The sequence below is a fragment of the Nymphaea colorata genome, chromosome 7 (genome assembly GCF_008831285.2).
Source record: "Nymphaea colorata isolate Beijing-Zhang1983 chromosome 7, ASM883128v2, whole genome shotgun sequence".
Classification (NCBI taxonomy): domain Eukaryota; kingdom Viridiplantae; phylum Streptophyta; class Magnoliopsida; order Nymphaeales; family Nymphaeaceae; genus Nymphaea; species Nymphaea colorata.
Genome location: NC_045144.1, coordinates 8,064,877 through 8,087,815, shown reverse-complemented (window position 1 = coordinate 8,087,815; position 22,939 = coordinate 8,064,877). Strand labels below are relative to the sequence as shown.

Genomic DNA, 22,939 nt, shown 5'->3' with positions numbered 1-22,939 from the left:
TAGTTGTTGTTTTTAGCATTTTCTAGCAAGCTCAACCCATCTTCTTGCTGATTTTGTTTAGTTTTTCACCGAGTGTCTTAAACTTTTGCATATATGTTCAATCTTGTTGATTTCTTTAGAATTTTGCATTTGCAATCAAGTTTTACCTATGTTTGGGCTTGGGAAGCTAATCGGCAGCTTGATAGTTGTCTTGTTAGATTCACATTTGCAATCATGTTTTAGCTATGTTCTGGGCTTGGGAAGCTCACCAGCAGTTGATAGTTGTCTTGTTAGGTTGTTAGTTGCATTTCACCACATTTGGTATTTATTCTCTTTTAATCATTTTTCTTTTCAGCATTAATTATATGTTTTAGTGCATGTTATTATAGAATAGGCAGTAAATAGTGTGTCCAAATAGATGGTTTTATGGTTCTTAACTAGGTGGAGCTTGCTGGCCATGGACAACAGCTCTTAAGTTTAGTTTCTTTTTAATTCCTTAATTTCTCAAGCATTAATTTTGTGTGTTTTAGTATGTCTTAGGTATAGACCATAGTCATACTACTGTTTAACTAGTTAAAGTTGATAGAATTTAAGTGTTAATGACATTTACTTTATATTTAGTAGCTAAGATTGTTCACTAGTCATTGTTATAGGTTTTCAATTAGTATAGAATTAATTTAGAGTAGTTAACTGTTATGTTTACTTCAAGTTCTTGTCTTTTTTAGTTGTATGAATTAGTTATCTTGCATTTTGATTCATTTTAGATTAATCATAGTTAGATGCAATGGTATATGCTCAATTTAATTGTGTGTGCTGTTACTTACTGTATTTTCTAATTTTATATTAGTGTATATGGACATTAGTTTGTTGCTTATTGTATCTTGGTTGTAATTTTTGTTGTAGAATGGTAGGATCAATAGTTATATTTCAATTATATTAGTTTTTAGATAGAAAAAAGTTGTTAATCCTTATGTGTAGTTAATTTAATACTGTGTGCTGTAATCCTTTGTATTTTCTAGTAAGTGCAATGCATACCGATAGTTTCACTAGTGTAGATTTAATTTAAGTAGTCAAGTTGTAATTTTTTTAGCTTAAATCATGTTTTTCTAGTGTAATTGATGATTATTTTTCATTTCAGTCATTTTTTATATAAATATTAGTTGGCAACTAATGGATATAATTATTTTTAGCTTGCGAGCTGCTACTTGTTGATTTTCTACATTCTAGAGAGAGAAAGTCTACCATTTTGTATTAGGTGTTGATTTTGATTGTATTTTCTGTGGTTTATAGTGTGGTTTAGTAGGGGAAATAGTTATATATTGTTAAAGTTAAATTCTAGATGAAAATTAGTTGTTAATTGGTGAGACACCTAGTTTTTAAATGGGAGCTGTCCTAGAGAGAGAAAATGCAAGATCTGCTTGAACATTTGTTATTGTGGTGTGTCTCGCTCTAGCTAGTTTGGTAGTTTAGAATAGTATGTTTTAAAATTTATAGTCCGTAGTTTTTAGTTGTTAGCTTTAAGAATTTTTGTATTCAAGCAATCTACATTAGTGGGTTGTGTAATTTTGAGTTCACACGTAAAATGCGTCGAACTAGTCTATACTTGTGCTAGCCAGTGTTAACTAAGTCTAGATGCTTTTGACGTAAAAGACACTAAAAGCCGGTTGTACTCATTGAGCATTGAATTATCATGTGGACTTTTAATTTTGTGTACTAGAAATACTTCAATTGAGTAATTTTGTGCTTGTTTTATATTGATTCTTCTTAAATTTGTCATGTCTTGATTATACAAGTCATGATATTCAATTGTTGTCTCCAACGTTTGACATGAACTCACCACTTGTGAAATCCATTAAAAGTATAGCTGGTGTATGGTTTCACTTTGTATTGTAATACATTGTTAATTTTATATATGTAAACATGGATTGAATTGTATTGTAAAATTGTATATGTATCCAAAATCACATCACATCAGATTTACAAATATGAGTTTTAATATGGTTGTTTCATATAAAAAAGTATGTGTAGATGAATTGACAAAAGCTTTGGTTTATTGTTTGAGCTGCTAATGGATGTATTTTCTAGGGCAGCAGAGCTGCCAAAGTCGGTTTATGAGGCAAAGAAGATCATTGTAAGGGTTCAATAACAAAAAAATTGATATATATCCCAATAGTTGTATGTTATTCAGGAATGAAGAAGCAACAAAAGATATATGTAATAAATTGTGGCACTTCGCGATAAAAGAAAGATAATGAATTGAGGAGGACAAAGGCTGGTAAACTTCAAATGACACTGATGACGAAGGTCTCTACGAAAGTTGCAAAATATATGACATGACATAGTGACCAACATGTAAAGAATGGAGTCTTAAGGCACCCAACATATGATGAAACATAGAAGAACTTTGATGAGATGCACCATCATTTTCATTAAAAGCTCGAAATGTGCACTTGAGTTTAGTTTGAACCCATTTAAAAATTTCAATTCAACCTACATCATATTGCATGTTTTGTTAGTGATATATAATTTACCATATTGGATGTATATGAAATAACCTTATATATTGTTAGCATTAATCATCTCAAGACCAACAACTCCAAATACAACTGGCATAAATGTCTACCTACAACTACAACTATTGTTGGTGAATTAAAACTATTATGGGCTAAAGGAGTATGTGTTTTTTACTTTCATAGATGACAACATTTTCAAATGTGTGTCAAGTTATTGTAGAATATACACGATTTTTTTTAAGATATGTATGCATATCGGGTTGGAATATGAAGGGTAAACTAGCTTGTCTCGTCCGTTATAAAGATATATGTAGTTGCAAATTAAAGCTAGTAAAAAGATGTGTTGTATGAGTTATTTTAATTTGATGGTAAAGTGGAGTTAAAACCACTTTCCCAAGATTATAGGGTCAAAATTGTTGTGGATATGATGTTGAACACATATATGGAGGAAAGACTCAGATATAATTGAAAAAAAAAAAGAATATTTTGTTCACTTTGTCATATCGAAAAAACAAACACATGTTTGATGGTAAAGTGGAATTAAGACATGTTTCCCGACACATGATTATGGGGTCGAAATTGTTGTGGATATGACGTTGAACATAGATATGGAAGAAGGACTCATATATAATTGGAAGAAAAAAGTATTTTTGTTTACTTTATTTATATGTTATGCACATAAAAAAGAATGTATGTGATAAAATCATTGCTACATTATTAAATATATATAGCAAATTGAAAGATCATTTGCATGCTAGAATGAACTCAAAGGAAATGAACATACAAGAATTAGTTCATGCACGACAACATCCAAATTCGGATAAGTGGATACTTCCTTCACCATGTTACAACATGAACATGGATAAAAAAAGATATATTTTGTAATGTGTTAAAATTTTTTAACAATTCGAGAAGGTTATTCAAGAAACATATCACGCAAAGTAGTTGTGAGAGGACACAATATTTCCAATCTAAACAGTTTTGATTGTTATGTGCTCCTACAATAATTTCTTTCTTTGGCTTTAAGAAAATCTCTACCCATGAAGATCAGTCGCATATTGATACAATATTACGAGTTTTCAAAAAATTGTGCATGGAGGTCATAACAAATGTTGAGTTACAAGAATTAGAACATCAAACTAATTTAACACTTTGTCAATTAGAAATGATATTTCCATCAAGTTTTTTTTAATGTAATGATGCATTTAACAATTCATTTAGCAAATGAAGTTTGATTGGGTAGACCAATATAATACCAGTTGATGTATCCTACTGAGAGGTATGTTTTTTGTTTTAATTTTTGTTTGAAATAAGTTGTGAACAACACTGCTCATCTTCACACTATTACTTTTTGTTTGTATCATATGCTTATTTAAGTTAAAAAAAGGTATATGTGTAATAAAAGTCAACCAGAATAGTCAATTGCAATGGATTGCTTGGTGTATGACATTTTTTTAACATAATGCAAATGTGTATAATAAAAATGAATAGACCTGAAAGGAATGCCGAAGACATTATTGTTAATCCAAAAGATGAATCCAGTATGGAGAGAGATAGACATCCATTAGGCATATAGAGTTGGTAACCATGGACACCTTAACTTGCCAGTAAGTGCATACTTACATACTATTTAATCATAAGGTTGTTTTACCATATATTACATAAGAATATTCTGAACTTTACTTGTGTATAATATACTGTTTAGATAATATATATTGATATTGTCACGTGAACTTTTTGTCTCGTAGGTGACACTTGAGGTCAATTACCAAACAATACGTGAAGAATCCCAATGGCATACAATGTCTCTACAAAGCAAAGTTTCTAGATTAGTTTGAAAAACATGTATGGTTCATACTTATTTACATATGTATTTAGATTTATATTATTTATGATATTTACATATGTATATGTAATGTTACAGGTTAGAAAAAAACATGATCAATGAAATCAACATATAGTAGAAGATATTGTTTGGTTGTCTCAATTCTCAAACAGGAATGCATTTAGATATGAATGATTCATATCAAATAGATTCAGATATAATACAAGAGATAAGTATATATACATGAAATACTAGAATAGTGGTGTTTTTGTTGATGCACATACTTTCAATGTTGGTGAAGTTGAATATTATGGATATATCACTGATATAATAGAGTTTAGTTATTGTGAGAGACTAAAGTATGTTATATTCAAGTGTGAATGATATGATGTCTTGATTGCACGTCGTAGAGACATTAAAGTTGATAAATTTGGATTCACATTGGTTAACATCAACTACATATATATGAAGGATGAACCATTCGTTTTAGCATCCCAACGTCAAATAAGTTTTTATACAGAATATCCAGTTGACAACAATTGGCATGCTGCTATCAAAACATAACAAGAGACTTGTATGACAACATTACCAAATTTATGTGATTTCGTGTTTTAGAACATCAGCTAAAAAAATACACAGATGCATGCTAAACAAAAGTATTTACATATAACTAGTATGCAGAGCTTTGCAAGTTTTATGGAGAATGTAGTAAATGATATTTGTGTTCTTGTATGATATAACCAAACATATTAACTGATAACTTGTCTTGTAATATACAGTTTAGGGAAAGTTCATAGCAGCCATCATGTGCTAGGTTGTTTATTGCTACTAGGACCACTAGGAACTCGAACTACTAAAACCTTGAAACCAATGCTTTTATTGTAATCTCACTCAATCATCACATTCTTCTATCCAAGTAGCTACGAATAATTACATTCTTTATGATATATGTTATTATATTTTGTAGGATCAACTAAAAGAGCAACTCAAAACGTTGTTTAAAGGTATGCAAGATACACTAGAAAGTAATGAAATCTACTCATATGTGATGGGACAAGAGATACATGGCAAAGTATAGATGATGAGGCTTAGTTTTAATCATTGCAACATGTAACTGTTTGATTTGAAAGCAAGTTAATATTTATATATATATCAATTTTTGAAACTACTTATGTCATATGTGAATAAAAAAAAACACATTTTCACCAATGCTGCATCTATAAATATTAATTGCAACACTTGGTCAAATGTTGGTGAAAGTATTACCGACGTCTGTGATTGTGTCAACAAAAAATTTTAATGGTGTCTAGTGCAATGTCGATAAAACTTTTACCAACATCTAGCTGGATGTTGTAAAAATTTTTACCGATGTCTAAAAGGTGTTGGTAAAAATTATAAAGACGTCAGTAATAATTTTATTTACCTATGTGTGGTACATGTCGTGAAGGATCTACATCGATGCACAGTGCAATGCATGCGCTAGAATGCCAGTGATGATTTTGACCAACAACCGTTGCAGACGTCGGAAAAACTTTTATCAACACATCTTCATGTTTTACCGACAGTTTCTGGCTATCAGTAATTTTTCGGTTTTTTTGTGGTGACCCCTTAAGGAGTCCTTGGCAGCAAGGACACTCATGAAGTGTCCAATGAATCTGCCTCAAATATTGACTCAGGTTCATAGAACAATAGTTATAATGTTCTATAAATCTACCATATTATTTGGGGCAGATTCTTTAGACACTCTCAGAGTGTTCTTTCCACCAAACTGCCTCTAAGTCCCTTTCTTGTTCCTGCTTTTCTATTCTATCAACAGAACCCTTCTCCTTTTGCAGTACTTTGAACTGATTACCATATGGTAACTCTGCCCCATCGCCCACCTTCGACTTAGTGAAGATGGGCTTCTTGCCCCTGCACAATATGTTCTCTGTGCATTCCTCCTCTTCTCTGTTCCTCCCTTTCTCTAGCCTCCTCTTTTCTTAGAAAAATGTTTCCCTTTCCCTAGCCTCCTCTTTTCTTAGAAAAATGTTTTGAGGATGAGAATTATAGCCCCATAAACTCTGACAAAATCAGAGTCTGCTTTCGAACACTAACACCTAAGAAATGGTTTTCCCCACATATATGCAAGTGAATCCACAATACAATAATGTCTTGTCCAGAACAATAATGTCTTCACCTTATGATTAATTGAAAGTGCCATTCCTGGTTTCTAGAAACTCACAACCAACAATTTCCCTGCCAATTACTATACCATCTTCTCGGAGTATCGTTGACAACTCTTCCTTGATCTCAACTCAAATCAGAAAATCCCCTCTTCCCAACATTGCTAATAACCAGTTCAGTTCCTTAAAATCAAAAGAATATTCAGTACTTGTGTTTGCAAGCATCCAATGGCTGCCCATCGGAACGTCCCAAGCTCCTGTAGGGGCATTTTCTGTCGCTTCGAGGAGGCAGGTGTGGGCAATTGCCAACATAGATTAATAAAATGTACTTATTTTCATATTGGTACTGGTAATTTTTTTCATTTATATATTTTTTCCCCTTAAAAATTTAAAATAATTTGTCCCCGTAGTCAGAATTTCTGGCTCCGCCTCTGCCGCGTAAAATAGAGCAATAGAAGAAGCCCAGCTCAGGAAGTTGTCAAGCATGTCAAAGGTCAATTGATACATATTTTAAAATAATTAATAAAATAAAACAATTCCAGTATTGATTAATTCCTCAAACTAACGCACAGAAAACACCACCTTTATTCAAATTTAACCTTCTCCTTCGGAGGTTGCATTTAGTGAGCAGTTGAAATTAACTTTTTTCAGTGTTTTTCTCTCTTCTAAAAGTTTCAACTACTGTACACGATGCTATTAAAGACATATATATATCTAAACAATGTTTCTATTTCGTGAATAATATTTCATAAATCTTCCATAGCAAGTCCGAGTTTTGAGCTTTTTTTATACTTTTGAATGAAGTCCGAGTTCCAGCTCGACTCGTTTAAACCCGTCTCACTTGGCTCATACATATTCTTCTCTTAAATGAAAATGAAAATCACAAAAAGGTGTTAAATTAAAATAATAAAAATTATTAACATGTTTCCAAAGATTAATAAACAAACAGGACACAAACCAAGTCGAACTCGTGTAACTCAAACTCGATTCATTTGCAACTTGAGTCCTAATTCAAGCACAAGTTGATCTCGGGTCGAGCCTTGACTCGACTCATTTTATATTCCTAAAAAAGTCGTACCATTACTTGCGCCTCCTTCTTAACACTGGTTGGCTAATGCTCTGGTAATCATATTAAATCACAGGACCACTTTTTTAATAAATGTGTCATATGAATGGATTTGGGGTTGGCGAAATCTTAAAAAGGTCAACATGGTTGACGTTGCACTGCTTTCTGCAACACGTTTAAACAGTCGACATTGAATAAAATATGGATGAAGCTATCGATTCAATGAATCGGTTGAGTTGGTTGTGAATTTGATAAAAAAAAAATATTAATTATATTTACTAAACAACAAAAAAGTATAAAAATATGATTTTAAAAAAACTTTAGAAATCTTTAAAAACAATAACCAAGTAGTGTATAACACATGGCACCATTGTATAGGCCAATAAATTGAATTTAGATATGAATCGACCATTCTGAGCATGACCAATTAAGATTTTTGGTGAAATCAATTTTTTCTTAGTTAGCGGGTCAGGTCAGGACTCCTAAATCCGCAGAGTTTGAACCAGGGATTAGCTGCCTACCTACCGCTGACCTAACCAGTTGACCCCTCAAGACTACGAAAATGACGTATTGATATCAAACTATATTATATAAGCCAACATGTTGAAGAACTACCAACATGAGTCTGCCTATAACAAACATAAGTCGGTTATATATTCGGGGGCTTGAATATGTTCCGGTGTCCAAATTTACAAAAACGACCTCGGTCATTTTTGTAAAAACATATTTGTCTTTATGGATGCTTAAAGTGGGCGCTAACAATACTATTAAAACGTGACTGCCATGCGCGCGGGTCATAATTCAAATCTCATAAATGTGACTATCTGAGTAAAGTCCCCTACCAAGCTCAGCCTCAACCTGCATCATTCTTTTCCCTTAAATTCATTGGAAAACTTAAAAGGAAAAATGAATAGGGGTCGTATGGTACTTAGAACAGACTTTTAATGTCCAATAATTATACTCAAAATTTGATGTAGATTTATGAAACACTATGTTATAGAGTTTTATGAGTTTACCTTATTTTTTGAGGCAGTTTCATTAGACAATAACAATAAGGTTTCAAGAATTGTACTCAAGTTGTTACTCCATTGGTGGTGTAAAATCATTTGATTTGAACCATAACTTTGAAGAACTTGTACTTACTTCAACTAGCCTCAATGATAGTACTCGTTCATAAGATTTTATATTTAAAGGGACATTTATATATATACAATGTATATAATAGAACAAATATTTGAAAGTATTATTATAAAGATAAAAAAAAAACATTGAGAGGCTAGTGTGAGGAACTTTCCACATAAGCCCATATGTGACGCTGTCGCTGCCCTTGACTATTGTCATAGTACGAAGTTGAACTGCCATTTGAAAGATTGACTTGGGTTCGAGGGAAACATGTTGCCTTTTGAGTGTAAGGATAAAATTATCATTCAAATTGTATGCTTTTGTCTTCGTAAAAGGCTGAATCGGATTTAATATACTTTTTTATTGCTAGGTTTTAACATTTATATTTGAATAAGTTTAAATTAGCGACTGACCGCCTACCAGCCACGACCAAACCAGCAAGGCCACATTCTGCTTTTGAAAATCGGCACTCGGATATGGAAGTGTTTGAATCCCCAAACAGCGACTTTCCCTAACCACCCATGACTTTTAAGACAGTTATAATTGAAACTACCTGAGTGGCATTCCCGTAGTTTCTTTGAATCGCAGGGTGAAATTAACGTCCGCCTTCCATATATAAGGCGCACGCCGCCGGAAACGGAACGGGACGAGGGAACGCGGCACCTGGGAAGCTTGCTTCCTTCCGCAACTGCTCTTACGTTAATTACAATTGTACCCCTTTGCTTCTCCGTCCCTCCCTCCGGGCTGCTGCGCCTGCGGTGTGATCGATCGATGTAGGCGGCCATGGGCAACTTGTCGAGCTGCTTCTCGGGGAAGGAGGAGGAAGACAGGAGGGCGGGGAGGAGGAGGAAGGTGCAGAGGCGGCCCTCGCAGGCGCAGGAGGCGAGGGGCCCCCCGGGGTCGAGCTCGAGGTGGAGGAGGGGCGACCGGTCCCTGCGGAGGGACAAGCTCGAGGAGGCAATCATCCACGAGCAGGCCCTTGCGGCCGCCCTCTTCCTGCAGCAGCAAGGCGCCAACGGGCTCCTTCCTGTTGAACGATCGTCATCTCTCCGGTACCCGGTTAACTCCGCCCCTGGCGGCAGCAAGAACGCGCTGCCGAGGAGCTCCAGTTCGCGCGCAAGGTCCCTCACCGATCCGCTCTTCCAGCCGCAGGAACTCGTCAATCAGGCTAGTTTCTCTCTCTGTCTCTCTCTCTCTCTCTCTGTCTCTCTCTCTCTCTCTCTCTCACACACACACACACACACACCCCTTCTCTCTGGGGAGTTCCGCCATGTTCCTAGATCTGATTGCTAATTGTTCCTCTACGGGATGGATCGCCACCATCCGAAGCGATTGCTTCTGTTTTTCTCATTGATTCCGGACTTTTAACTCTTTGTACGCGTTTAGAATTGAATATCTTGTTACTTCGCCCGCTTCTCTTCTGATATAATCGATGGGAACTCTGTTTGGATTTCCGAGCAAAATTCCTTCCTTTTCTTCTATTTTTTTCATTGACATGATGTTAGGTCTCGAGAAAAAAAGTTTATTATTCCTGAATTGAATCTTTTCCTTTCCTCATTTTCGGTTTGCGGTTGTTTTCTTCCTTGTTTGTTTCTTTTCTAATTTTCTATATAAGGTTATATTCTAATTGTTTAACCATTTCTAAAACGGTTGTCTTTTCTCATCGGCGGACAGTTCAGGTCTACGTTTGCATCAAAGAATTGTCACGAACGGAACTAGGAACCTTATATAGACCATGAAGAGTAAAATTCTTGGCTATTAATAATTAAATGTCTGCTGATCATTTCTCATCCATTATGATGCGCATACCGAATCGTCTGGTGTAGTTCGACAATCTGCATACTACCATAGAGTTGGCAGCTTTGTGCGGCTCAGAATTGGTTATTTTTTTAGTCTCAGGGCATCCCCAAGAAATGCTCATTGGATCATTCGTGAGCGTGCGTGGTGGGAAGAAAAAAAAGAAACGGCAGCTTGATTTGGTGTGCCAAACTCAAAACAAATAGAAATTGTCAAGTTTAATATCCCACCTTCTGACACGACGGCTTGAATTTTAGACCTTACGGAAAGAGTTGCCAAACCAAATTGGCCATGTATAGGTCTTTAGTTGGACTTCCAAGAAAGAGTAGTTCTAATATCCTTGCTAAGTAGTGGCTTCGACTTTCATCAGGGGTTTCTACAGAAACTGATTTGGACCTGGTTTGGGTTGGACAACAGAGAGGTTTCAGTTTGACTCTCATATAATGCTTTTGATTGGCTAATGAAGTCGAACGCGAAAGGGTATACAGGCCTAGATTTTTGTGCACTACGTTTCCAGTTTCTCTTCTCTTCCTTTGTTGCGGCTCGGGAATGGCCTGGTCCTACCTCGTCTGGGTCCACATGGATCTGGACCCAGACTTGGACAAGTATATCAACAATTAGCTTGGGACACTGAGCATTTTGACGTGCATAAATTTTCTGCAATAATATGACATTATAGTCTTTACAGTTCTCATAGACAACTTCAGGCATTTATGAATCAAATTGAGTAATTCTAGGTTGATTCTTATTATGGTAGTTCTGAATGCATGTCTTATTTTATCTTCCACGTTACTAACTTTTGGCTGTGCTTCTTTTTTGTTATTCGAAGTATTTTCCTTTTGCAGTACTCATAAACCTTGTATATGTCCGTACATTGTTTAGTTGTTTCTATATATTAGTGGAAGTCATTGGGTACTTTGCGTTGCAGCATTGTAGCCACGGTTCATGTGATTCCATGTAAATGTGGGCAAAATTATACATGACTTCCACATGTTTGTGCATCGACATGTATATGTGTGCATGTGCCCCAATGGCTGTATATGAAAACTACTTTTTAGGGATCTTGTTTAACTGCCGAGGCATGTCTATAGCAAATCATGGTTGATGCCCAATGACCTTAAAAAAATAGGTGGTAATTCATAGAGCTAGCACGAAATTCCTTTTTTGTGAATTTGGAATGGTAAGTGCTTAAAATTATTTACTAATAGAAGAAAGGGGCTGCTGATTTGGTCATCAAAATATATGCCCGCCTGCTATTTCTGCTTGATTCGGGTGGTTGTACACAGGTTCAACTGGATGTGCTTGGAATGTTTTCTTGTTCTTTTTTTTTTCCGAACCATACATTTTTTGGTCTACCAATTTCATCCCTATTGGAAAAACTCTGAATGGCCACCAGATGGCCTATATTGGATCACCAAATCTAATTCCCATAGGCCATAAAAGAAGAAAACATTTTTCCTTTTCTATTATATCTACAAAGAGATGTGGACATATTCTGGATACATATTACTAATTACTTGCATGAACAAATGGGAACTAGCTATGTGTACTATTAGGATTGTTGGTGCCTAATTTATTTATTTATTAAGAATTAAATACTTACAAATTTTCTTTTCAATTTGTCCCAAGAATGTTGAAATATTGTTTGAAAGCGTGCTGCTAGTGAATTAGCTGTTTCTAAACAGGTAATCAACAGGACAAGATTAATAATTCTCTCTGTGTTTGCATTATTCACTTATCATGAACCCCATTATCATCACAACATGGACCTCTTGACGACTTTGTTAAACTGATGTAGTCATATTTTGGGAAATGGTTGGTAAGCTGACCTGGTTCAAGTGCTTTAGGACCACGGGCCCCTGTATGATGGTGTATTGGTGTCAGAATAACTGGTCTAGGAGTGGTACTTCATCACCATTCAAACTGGGACTTAAGAATGTGTACGACACTTAGCTATGTCACAGGAGTGTACTGCAAGTATAGATTTAAGTGTCAGTGCTAAGCACTTTAAACTTAGGTTTGGGGACATGAGACATCTCTCTCTTGTACTTTTCCAAACTTCTTAATTTTGCTTGATTTAGTTTGTTTTTAACTCAGCTTTCATTCTGTTTTGAGAGTTAGAATAATTTATTAACATGTAATGCTTTTATTTATATCACTTGTTTATTTAAATGTTGCTTTCATTTTGTCTTTTTCTGATATTTTGCATAAATATACACACGCACACACACACACACACACACATATATATATATAACCCCTGGACTAACATTAACTAAAGTTGCCGTGTCCATACCCACATCTTTGTACCTGTACCCATGTGACATATATAATATATATATACACACACATACATTACATAAGATGTATCATGTGGACCAATAGTTAACATAAAAATCACAACTTTTTAAATATAAAAACTGTGAAAGAATTACAAAAAACTGGAAAACTTAGAAATATGAAAAATTAGGAGAACTGCTTAGTGCTTCCTATGAAAAGATGAGTTGAATTGCATAAATAGGAATTACATAGAAAAGTAACAAGTGACAAACATGAAACATCAAATTACCAGACCTTGCATAGTAATTGAAATGTATCCATTAAATCAATTTAAGGTCCCTAAGACATATGAGACTTGAGAGTAAAACTTCAAGTATATGATTAAAATTCTTTACACTTAAACCCTTAGAATAGTCAAAGTAACTATCTATTTACAATAAAGACATAAGAAAATTCACTAGGTTATTTTGCACCACTACGTTCTTTTATACCACTTGGTTCTTTTGCTCTACTAAGTTGCTCTTGATGTGGTGATTGTACAACTAATTATGTTGGTGCAACATCATCATCTTTCACATCAAGGTCAATATTCTTTTCTAATTTGTCATCTTAATCTTCAGACTTGAGAACAATATTTGGCAAATGTAGACTTCTGTTGTTAACTGCAGCCCTTTTCCTTCTTGTGGTGAACTCCTCTATGAATTGTTCACATAGATCTGGAGCCTTTTCAAGTAAATGCATGGTGGGTCTTGGTGGCACAAGACATGGACCACCATCTTGTTAGCTAGTGAGATGCGACTTAGACCAATCAATTATAAAAAAGGGTAAAAGTAAAACATGTTGCAGTTCTTTTAGATATGTCGAACTGAAAATATTAATGTGCAAAAAGATAAAATCTTTTGGCAAATCCAACCATTGTCACATCTAGGTCAAAGGTTTAGAAAAGAAAGAATGTTTGATCATTGATGGCTACGCAATCAATGACAAGATTTATTGCACTTTCTTAGTAAGAAAGCATAGACACGTGGTGTGTGTGTGAAGGAGAGAGAGAGAGCGGGGGGGGGGGGGTTGTTTGTAAATGATGATTACACACAAATTGTCAGAAATCAGGTTCTCCTATCATTGTGTCATGTCTATTTTGGCTTGCTTAGTCCAGAATATTTCGTTTGAGGACCTTTATTTAATTAGACACACTTGGACCTGTTTTCAATGTCTTATATGTTCTTACTGAATATGTTATTTTGGGTTATTTCTTCTTTGAACAGGACCTGAAGATTGACGACTTAGAGACAAGCAACTTTGTTCTTGTCCATGGAGGTGGTTTTGGCGCCTGGTGTTGGTATAAAACCATAGCACTTCTAGAAGAAGTTGGATTTAAGGTCACCGCCATTGATCTAACTGGTGCTGGAATAGATTCCTCTAACACAAACAACATTACAAGTCTTACCCAATATGTCAAACCACTTACAGATTTTCTTGAGAAGCTTGGAGATGGAGAGAAGGTTAGTTGTTTCTCTAGATTATTTACCGCATCTGCTATTTTGCAAAGCATGGTATACAAGTAAGCAAAGTAACATATTTATCTGTATGATGGCAAATGACATATGTTCATTTCTTATGAATGCATAGGCACCTGCATTAGAAAAAACAAGTCATTAGTTATTACTGAATTTCATGAACTATTTAATACCATCTACATCCTTTAAATATTTGTCCTATCAAAATTGGAACACAAGTCTTGTCTGTATGGTGCTGATGGCTTCACTTTAGAAGGAATGTGAGAGGGAAACTTGAAGAATGTTATTGCTTAATATTTTCAAACATGTGTAAAATTTAACACCTAATATCTTCTGGCCTTTAATTGCATCACAGTGCTTTTCTTTTCCTTTATTTTAGAGTGAAGAAAATCTACAATTTTGCTTTAAAGTCAACATTTGACCAAATCCTAGTTTCGCCCATATTGCCTAATTTTTTCAGTCAGAATTGTGGCATGAAACTTTTATCTAGGAGTAAGAAGTTCAGAAGCATTTGAGTTCGATAAAGATTGGAATTTCAGCATGCCGAATAATTTAGTGTTTGAGTCCAAAAGAAAAGGTTTTCATTATCCGACTGTTTATTGTGATCTTTCCCATGTTGTTCATGCCCCTGGTATCACTTTGTAGGGCTTAGGTATTATCTATATCTGCCGTTGAGCAGTTATTTATGCTTTTGGCCAAGATAAGTTTGTCAGAGGGTTCATTTACAAAATCATTTCACCTTTGTATTTAATAAGGTGGACTGCTCTGTGAACTTTTCTGGAGGAAATGAGTGACATGCGGTGAATTATTTTCTTTTGATGGATGTATCCTTTAAAAAGTACATAGAATTTATCGTTTGCATGGAACATCTACTGTGGTAGTCTTTTTTCTTTTCCCCTCAAGTGAGAAATGCAGAAAATGCATCATCGAAGCCTTCCTTAGGATTAAAAATTTGAACTAACCGAATATTTTTTCCTTAAAAACCTTTGCAGGTGATTTTAGTCGGCCATGACTTTGGAGGCACTTGCATGTCATATGCCATGGAAGCTTTTCCGAGCAAGATTGCAAAGGCTGTTTTTGTTTCTGCAGCAATGTTGACCAATGGGAAAAGCACCTTGGACATGTTCTCTGAGCAGGTCTACGTTGGAGAAGTACAAATCTGTTCCTATAATTCATGGGGTTGTGCATGCTATGAAGTTCTGATGTGGTGGCAATTAACTTGATAATTTTCTTCATAGGTTTTCTTGAACGATATTAGCACATAGGCAGTGGTTGGTCAAATATTTGCACTTGCACTCTACTATTTTCAGAATTAGCCGCTTCATGGTGAAATTTTTAGTTATTTTAATCTATAATTACTTCATTGTTTAACTGCATGGCCTTGTTGTTGAGTAATCTCTGAATCACTAAGCTGTTGCTGTCGAATCACTATTTTTGTCATAGTTTGGCATCTGAACTGATGAATGACATGTTGCATCATGTTGCACAGAACTGTATGTGGTGGTTTGGGATTTTTGAGACTGCAATCTTTATCTGAGTTATTGAATCCAAAACCCTTGACCTGAGTACGTTCATCCTGGTCAGTGCAGAATGCAGACTTTCCTGTTATTCACATTTGTTGACTTGCATGAAACTGGATCTCAGGAGGCTCAGTCAGAATATTTGGGTTGTTGTGAAAATACTTTTTGTTATCTTGAAAATAGTGGAAAATACTGATGATTAGGAAGTTAAAGTATCAAGATATTTCCATTAAGATCTAAAAAAATTTAATAGTGTTGCTATAATATTGTAATAACATTACCATGTTTGGATCTATGTTGTCCAATGATCGTCTACAGTGCCAATCTTGGCTGAACACCTGGATTAGCTGTTCTAGACAACTTCAAAGTTCCTAGGCGTTGCTTAAGAGTTAAGATGCTTAGATCTAAAGTTGGTTCTTTTTTCCTTTTTTTCTTCTTTTTGGACAGATTTTTTTCTTTTTATTTTCTCTTGCAGACTTTTTTCCCACTTCTTTTATTGTTGTGACTTTGCATTAAAAGTATATGTGTGTGTACATGTGCATCCATGTGCTTGCATGTGCACGTGCATTCATAGCTATATTTACAGCGATAATTGATGTACTACTGTATTTTGAATATTTGTTTGTTATTTTAGGTTTTTAGGCCTGCTTTGCATATGTATGTAGTATTTTCTTAATATGTTTTTCTTTTTTTTATTAGAATCATAATAGCAGATAGTTTTATGACAAGCAATGTTTGCATGGAAGCTGTGATTATATTGAGAATTTATATTCCTTCATTTTATTTTCTCATTAAATTAGTAATTATGGGCTTTTTTAGCTTTTAGGATTTTGATTTTCATGGCACTTTTATATCCTATGCCTTTGTAATTTTATGAACTTTTGGCTGCCTTGACAGCAACGGTTGGCACAGTTGGATAGCTGTCCTTGGCATGTCTAGATGATTTTGAAATGAAGTATAAATTGTTTTCTGACTTCCTTGAACTTTTGGGATTGTCCTCGGATGGGCTAGTGAGATAATGATCAATCCATTCTGTCATTTTTTCTCCATCTAGCTTTTGCAATTTTTCACTTGTATGGTTTCTTGTTACAGCTATCAAATTTTATCACTGTTTTTAGGTTTTTACTGTCAAGTGTGTGACATTTGCAGGCTGGTCCCAATGATCTGATGAGACAGGCTCAGATATTCATATATGCAAATGGGAGCAACCACCCACCAACTGCTATTGATCTGGACAAGTCATTGTTGAGGGACTTGTTATTTAATCAAAGTCCTTCCAAGGTATGCATTTCTTGCTTAGAAGTAGAATGTCTCCTTTTCTTTCTGAGGGGTTATTCAGAAGGATTTGATTTTCTTAAGCATGTACTTGAAGATAAAGATGTCCAACTGAAGTATCACATTTTCTTCTTAACCAGGGCATTTGTCTCTCTTTCTTTCTCTCTCTCTCTCTCTCTCTCTCTCTCTCTCTCTCTCTCTCTCTCTCTCGCACGCACACATAGATTGCCGTTGGTGAAAGCAATCCAGTGATCTCACCAATTGATGTGGCATGATTTTCAAGGTGTTGCATGATTTCAAGAGAATTGGTTTTCCATGGACCTGTGCATTCCTTCTTTTAATTTGGAAGCAGATGAAATTCCTTTTTCTGGTTTCAGGTTCATGGACCGTTGTCATTCATATTTTTGTTTGGGGAAACCAGAAACATAAATCTTATTAGTAAAGTTCAATTCATTTAATTGTCCAACTTATAAAAATACAGCTAATTTCAATTTTATTAAGGGTCAAACACGAAAAATGAAAATGTATTTGACTTGGAAAACATGAAAAGTGTCCATCGCAGTGAATTGACATTTGTTTTGTCTAACAAATTGATCATAAACAAAATAACTTATCTAAAGATTCTAAACAAGCAAAAGAACAATATGAAATTGAAAAAATAAAAAAAATAACATTTTCTTCTTTGCAAATGAAGTTGGTGTTATTGCTTTGAATTTCACATTGAAATGAAAGATAGTAAGAAAAAGTAAATAACAAGAGGGAGTTTTAAATATTAAAAGCAATATGATATGGTCACCATATTTTTTAACTAAAATAAGAAAATGCATAAGGTTAAAACAAGGGAATTTCAAGACTTAAAAGTGTTAGTTTTTCTGGAAGGGACCTTTAGAAGAAAATGACAACCTCTCTATCTTGATCAGTCTGCCCTAATCACCTTTCATGGGTTATAATCATCTACAGAACAAAAGAATAAATCTACATGAAATTTACACTATGCCGCTGCCCAGGACTTAATGCATGACCAAACAACATTCCAACGGGTCCAATGTGGATCCAGATCTTGATGGACTACAAAACAAAAAAAATGAGTTTGTATCTTTCCATCAAGCTGTAAACTCGAAGAAGGATAAAGTCTGTGAATAATGAGATAGAGGCACTTCATGAGTGTGGGACTTGGGAAATAGTATCAAGGCCACCTGATAAGAATGTTGTAGGTTGCAAATGAGTGTATAAGATTAAGTACATGCCTGATAAAAATTGAGGAAGACAAGGCAGCCTGGTTGCAAAAGGGTTCACCCAACAAGTAGGATATGATTATTGTGAGACCTTCAGTCCAATAGTTCATATTGGAATTATTGGAGCCATTCTAGTTCTTGCTATGGAGCATCAATGGCCAATTAGTCAAATTGATGCGAATAATGTGTTTCTTCATGGAGATTTGAATGAAGAAATGTACATGGAGCAGCTGCCGGGATATATAGAAGGCAACCCAAGGGGATATGCATGTAGGCTAAAGAAAGCTATCTATGGCCTAAAGCAAGCATCAAAATCATGTTTTGATAGGTTTTCCATTGAAATCTAGGAACATGTTTTTGACTAGTCAAGACTGGAACATTCATTCTTCATTTACAGTAAGTCTGACATCACTACTTTGCTTTTGATTTTGTGTTGATGATATTATCATGACAAGAAGTTTAGAAAGTCACATTAAAGAGATATTTGGCATATTGAGTGAAAGATTTAACATGAAGGACCTTGGAGCCTTGTGATATTTCCTTGTTGTTGAAGTGGACAGAAGGACAAATTGCACGTCACTTATGCAGTATGCATATCTAGTAGATGTTTTGACCAGGGCTGGTTTGAAAGACTACAAGCCTAAAACCACACCAAGCATTCTCAACTACAAAATGAGTGCTCAAGATGGAGAACCATATGCAGATGCTATTGAGTGTTGAAGTTTAGTTGGTATGTTGCAATACTTGACATTTACGGGGTTTGACATTGTTTATGTAGTTAGTCAGGTGTCTAAGTTCATGCATGAACTTCACACCATCCATATGGAGGTAGTTAAGCGCATTTTGAGATATTTGAAAGGGACGTTGGGAGATGATCTAGTGTGAACAAGTCCAAGAGCTCATGAGTTGACTATGCACAGATACAAATTGGGCAGATGATTATGTTGAACAAAGAACAGTTTCAGGATATAGTGTCTTTATGGGAGAAAATTTGGTATCATGGAGCCGTAGAAAACAAAAAGCTACGACTTGTTTGAGCACAAAGGCTTAGTACAAAGCGTCAGACATTTGTTGACAGAATTTGGAGGGAAGATTTTTCATTGTGTTTTACTATGTGATGACCAAAGTGCCATTAACATGTTATCAATCATGTCCACCACAACCATGTGAAGCATATCAAAATTGACCAAATTTTTATCAGACAGAAAGTAGAGGAAAAGAAAATTGATCCTGAATCCATACCCACTGAATATCAAATAACAGATCTTTTGACGAAAGGGCTAACAAAAGAGAGATTTGTCTATTAAAAGGCAAGTTGTCCATGGTTCAATACCTTGTGCAACTTGAAGGGAGGTAAAAAGATGTCATATAAAAGGTATAGTACAATTGTTTTCAATCTGTAAAGATCCAAAGTTGTATATGGTTTTGAATTATGGACAACTTGCCTTTTAATAAGCCAAAATCTCTCTTTGATTTTCAATGGGCATGAATTGGGGATCAATTTTCTTTTCCTCTACTTTCTATCTGATAAAGTGCTGATCAATTTCGATGTGATTCGCACAATTGTGGGCAGGCTTGAAGGATAAGTTAATGACACTTAGGTTATCACACAGTAAAACACAACAAGCGATGTTTTCTCTAACTTATGTCAAGAAATGTCTGACCCATGTAACCTCACTGCAGCTGCCATCGCTCTGATACCATGTTAGTTTTTCGATTTCCAAAGTAAATCAACCGAGAAGATCGAGAAGAGAGTTTGGAGAAGGGAGCTTCAGCAGAAAATGGTAGCCTCTCTATCATGATCAGTCTGCCCTAACCACCTTTCATTAGGTTATAATCATCTACAAAAAGAAGAAACAAAATCTGCATGAGATTTACAATATGCCACCACCCAGCACTTAATACACCAACCTAATTAAACAACATGGGATGGGGATCAGGTCTAAAATGTATATCCGAGTCCTGACAGACTAAAAACAATTATATGATGTCTTTTATATGACATCCTTTCAAGGGGGGCCTAGTTCTATATGCCTTGATTTAGGTTCCTCCAAATGTTTAAGTCAAGTAGCAGGTAGACTGTAATTACGAAGTCCAACTAGGATAACTGACTCCAACACCATCCTAACTCATCCAACACATACATCCTGGACAGGTTTACTTGCAAGCACCTTTTTTTTTCTAGAGATGTTTCTTCACTGACCTCTCAGCAAACTCAATGAGTCATCTTGTGATTTGTCGGGGTTGTTCTGGATCTGGCTGTAATTGAATCAAAAACAGGTTCAATCAGTTAGATGCAGGATTGGAGAAGTCAATGTTTTCATGCCCTCAAGTCAGCCAGGATTCTGCCAGGACAGCTACGTTTAAGTCAATTATTCAGCTGGGTTACCTTGTTTACTTAGTCTAGTTTTCTTTTGCTTGGTAGTGCATTGTTACTTTTCAGTTTACATTTAAGAGTATATTATGTACACATGCTAAGATTTGCGTGCAACTAATTTTACTTATACATTTTATTAAACTTATTGTTAGATGTAATAAAACACTTGTATGTTAATGTATTACGTTTTTGTATTAAAAAGTATGTACTAGAACTTTATTATTGATTTAAAAAAAAAAGGCCATGACACACCCAAGTTACTGAGTCTACTGTTAGCCAACTGATATGTTTGAGTCCCAAGAACAGATTCATCTTCATATCCAAGTGGGAAAGCCCTAAAAGTTCTGGCAACCTTTGCTGCAGGAAAGAGAGGGGCTACTTATTTCACCATGAATTTTTCATTTTTGAATTGTCTTGACATGAAAAAAATAAATAAATAAATAAATGTACCTTTGCACATATGGGCATTGGCTTATGCCTAACCGCTCTAACGTGAAGATATTTTGAAAGAAAGTGCTATATCTGACTAGGCTATGATACTATGCAAGCATTGAATTGTTTGTAACATGTTTATCTTGTTGTTTGTAATGAAGTTCTCATCTAATGTGGCTGTGATTGGCTGTTTCTATTAAGGATGTTGCTCTGGCATCAGTCTCAATGCGACCAATCCCATTTGCACCAGTCTTGGAGAAACTTTGCCTTTCAGATGAGAAATATGGTTCAGTGAGACGATTTTTCATAGAAACAACCGAAGACAATGCGGTTCCTCTTCCTGTACAAGAGAACATGATTAAGGTGAACCCTCCAGAGCGAGTCTTCCGGGTTAAGGGCAGTGATCACTCTCCATTCTTTTCCAAGCCTCAAGCTTTGCATAAACACTTGATTGAAATAGCTAAAATCCCTCCACTACCTCCCGGATGATGTACATGCTCACGAACATGAGTATTAGTTCCAAGATTCAGCTGAGGGTTTCTTGTCTGCAGATTAGATGCTTGAACGCATGCAGAAACAAGCGTGGGGGCATGCTTGGTTTACTGCATGTGGTTGAACTCTCTCTCTCTCTCTCCTTTTCTCCCTCTCTCTATCAATGATCAGGAATTAGGATGTAGATTATTAAAGATGAATATCTTTTAATTTGGTTATTTTTTCATGATATATTACTGTCAATTCATAAAATTTGTTCGTGGCACAGAGTAGTTGCTTGGTATTCCTCAAGTGATCCTTGATTCTGCTTTATATCAAATGGACACGCACAGGTAGGCATTATACTTGGAAGGCTTCAGGTTGGTATTTCTTGAATACTTCAATGTATGATAATTGAATGGGACAACGTCAATTTGTTATTTACAGATTATAAATGTACTACGAAATAGTGTGGGCCAGGTTGAATGTTTCCGATTTTTGCTTCATCCACTGAAGGGACATACGTCACATTATTTGTTTTTAATTATTCCTTATCGTAGGCCCATTGACTTGACAGGAGTCGGTGAAAATCCAGTTGTCAGTTTGATTCTTTAGGCACTACTCTTCTACACTATAGGCACCCAACCCTTTGTCCCCTTAAAGCATATGGTTAGCTTTTGGTGTTTCAAATGCTGCCACCACCACACTTGAAGTTGTGCATTTGGTGGCCCCTATTTTGGGCATAGAGAATTGACGACTTAGGGATTCGAAATAGAATCAAATTTCGTTTGTCAATTTAATTAGACTTGAATGAATATAACTACGATAAACGTGAATTCGATTCTGATATGGGATTAAATTTAACTAGCAAACTGAGTAATAGTTTTAAAACTGAAATATATCATGTCTGGTTTGTCAACCCTGAATAATCATTTCCAGCAGTCAGACCTCCAAAGCAAACTCGTCACAATCTCTCCCTAAAACAATATGCTTCCTCAGCGACTGTTTCATTTTCCAAAAACGGAGAGGAGCCAACTAATCCGGTAAAAATAAATCTTCGAGTATAACCAACCGGGTTGAATCAGGCCCAAATTCATTTTCAGTTAGGGTCCATAAGCATTTAAGGATCCTAATCTAGTCTGTTGCTGCATTTAAAATCATAAGTGGAGATCATTGTCCAAAATTGTGTCCAATTCTATGAACAGAACCCGATTTGTCTACAACAGATAAGGAAAAAATTGCAGGATGACATGTTCATTGATAAAGCATATGAGGGCAATAAATGGGTTGAGTATATCCGGTTCAATTGCTTAAAAAAGTTGGGCATGACGGATCCAAGATTGACAGGCCTGTGGGCTTAGATCGGAT

General features: G+C 35.4%; 1 protein-coding gene across 2 annotated transcripts; it reads left to right on the top strand.

Annotated features, from left to right (window-relative positions):
- Positions 1-9,296: 9,296 nt before the first annotated feature.
- Positions 9,297-21,823, top strand: LOC116257811 (putative methylesterase 11, chloroplastic). 2 transcript variants are annotated; one of them, XM_031634802.2, is made up of 5 exons: positions 9,297-9,834; positions 14,010-14,246; positions 15,254-15,397; positions 16,931-17,062; positions 21,302-21,823. In XM_031634802.2, exons 1-5 carry the CDS (start codon positions 9,451-9,453, stop codon positions 21,587-21,589), a joined length of 1,185 nt encoding a protein of 394 aa, XP_031490662.1. In that variant the 5' UTR covers positions 9,297-9,450; the 3' UTR covers positions 21,590-21,823. The 2 variants fall into 2 exon arrangements, with proteins under 2 accessions (XP_031490662.1, XP_031490661.1); XM_031634801.2 differs by having other exon boundaries at positions 9,298-9,834; positions 15,254-15,412.
- The last annotated feature ends 1,116 nt before the right edge of the window (positions 21,824-22,939 follow it).

Coding starts and splice junctions, on each gene's coding strand:
- LOC116257811 (XM_031634801.2), top strand. CDS start 9,451: ATGGGCAACTTGTCGAGCTGCTTCTCGGGGAAGGAGGAGGAAGACAGG. Junction 14,247..15,253: donor AGCTTGGAGATGGAGAGAAG/GTTAGTTGTTTC, acceptor AAACCTTTGCAG/GTGATTTTAGTCGGCCATGA. Junction 15,413..16,930: donor AGCAGGTCTACGTTGGAGAA/GTACAAATCTGT, acceptor TGACATTTGCAG/GCTGGTCCCAATGATCTGAT.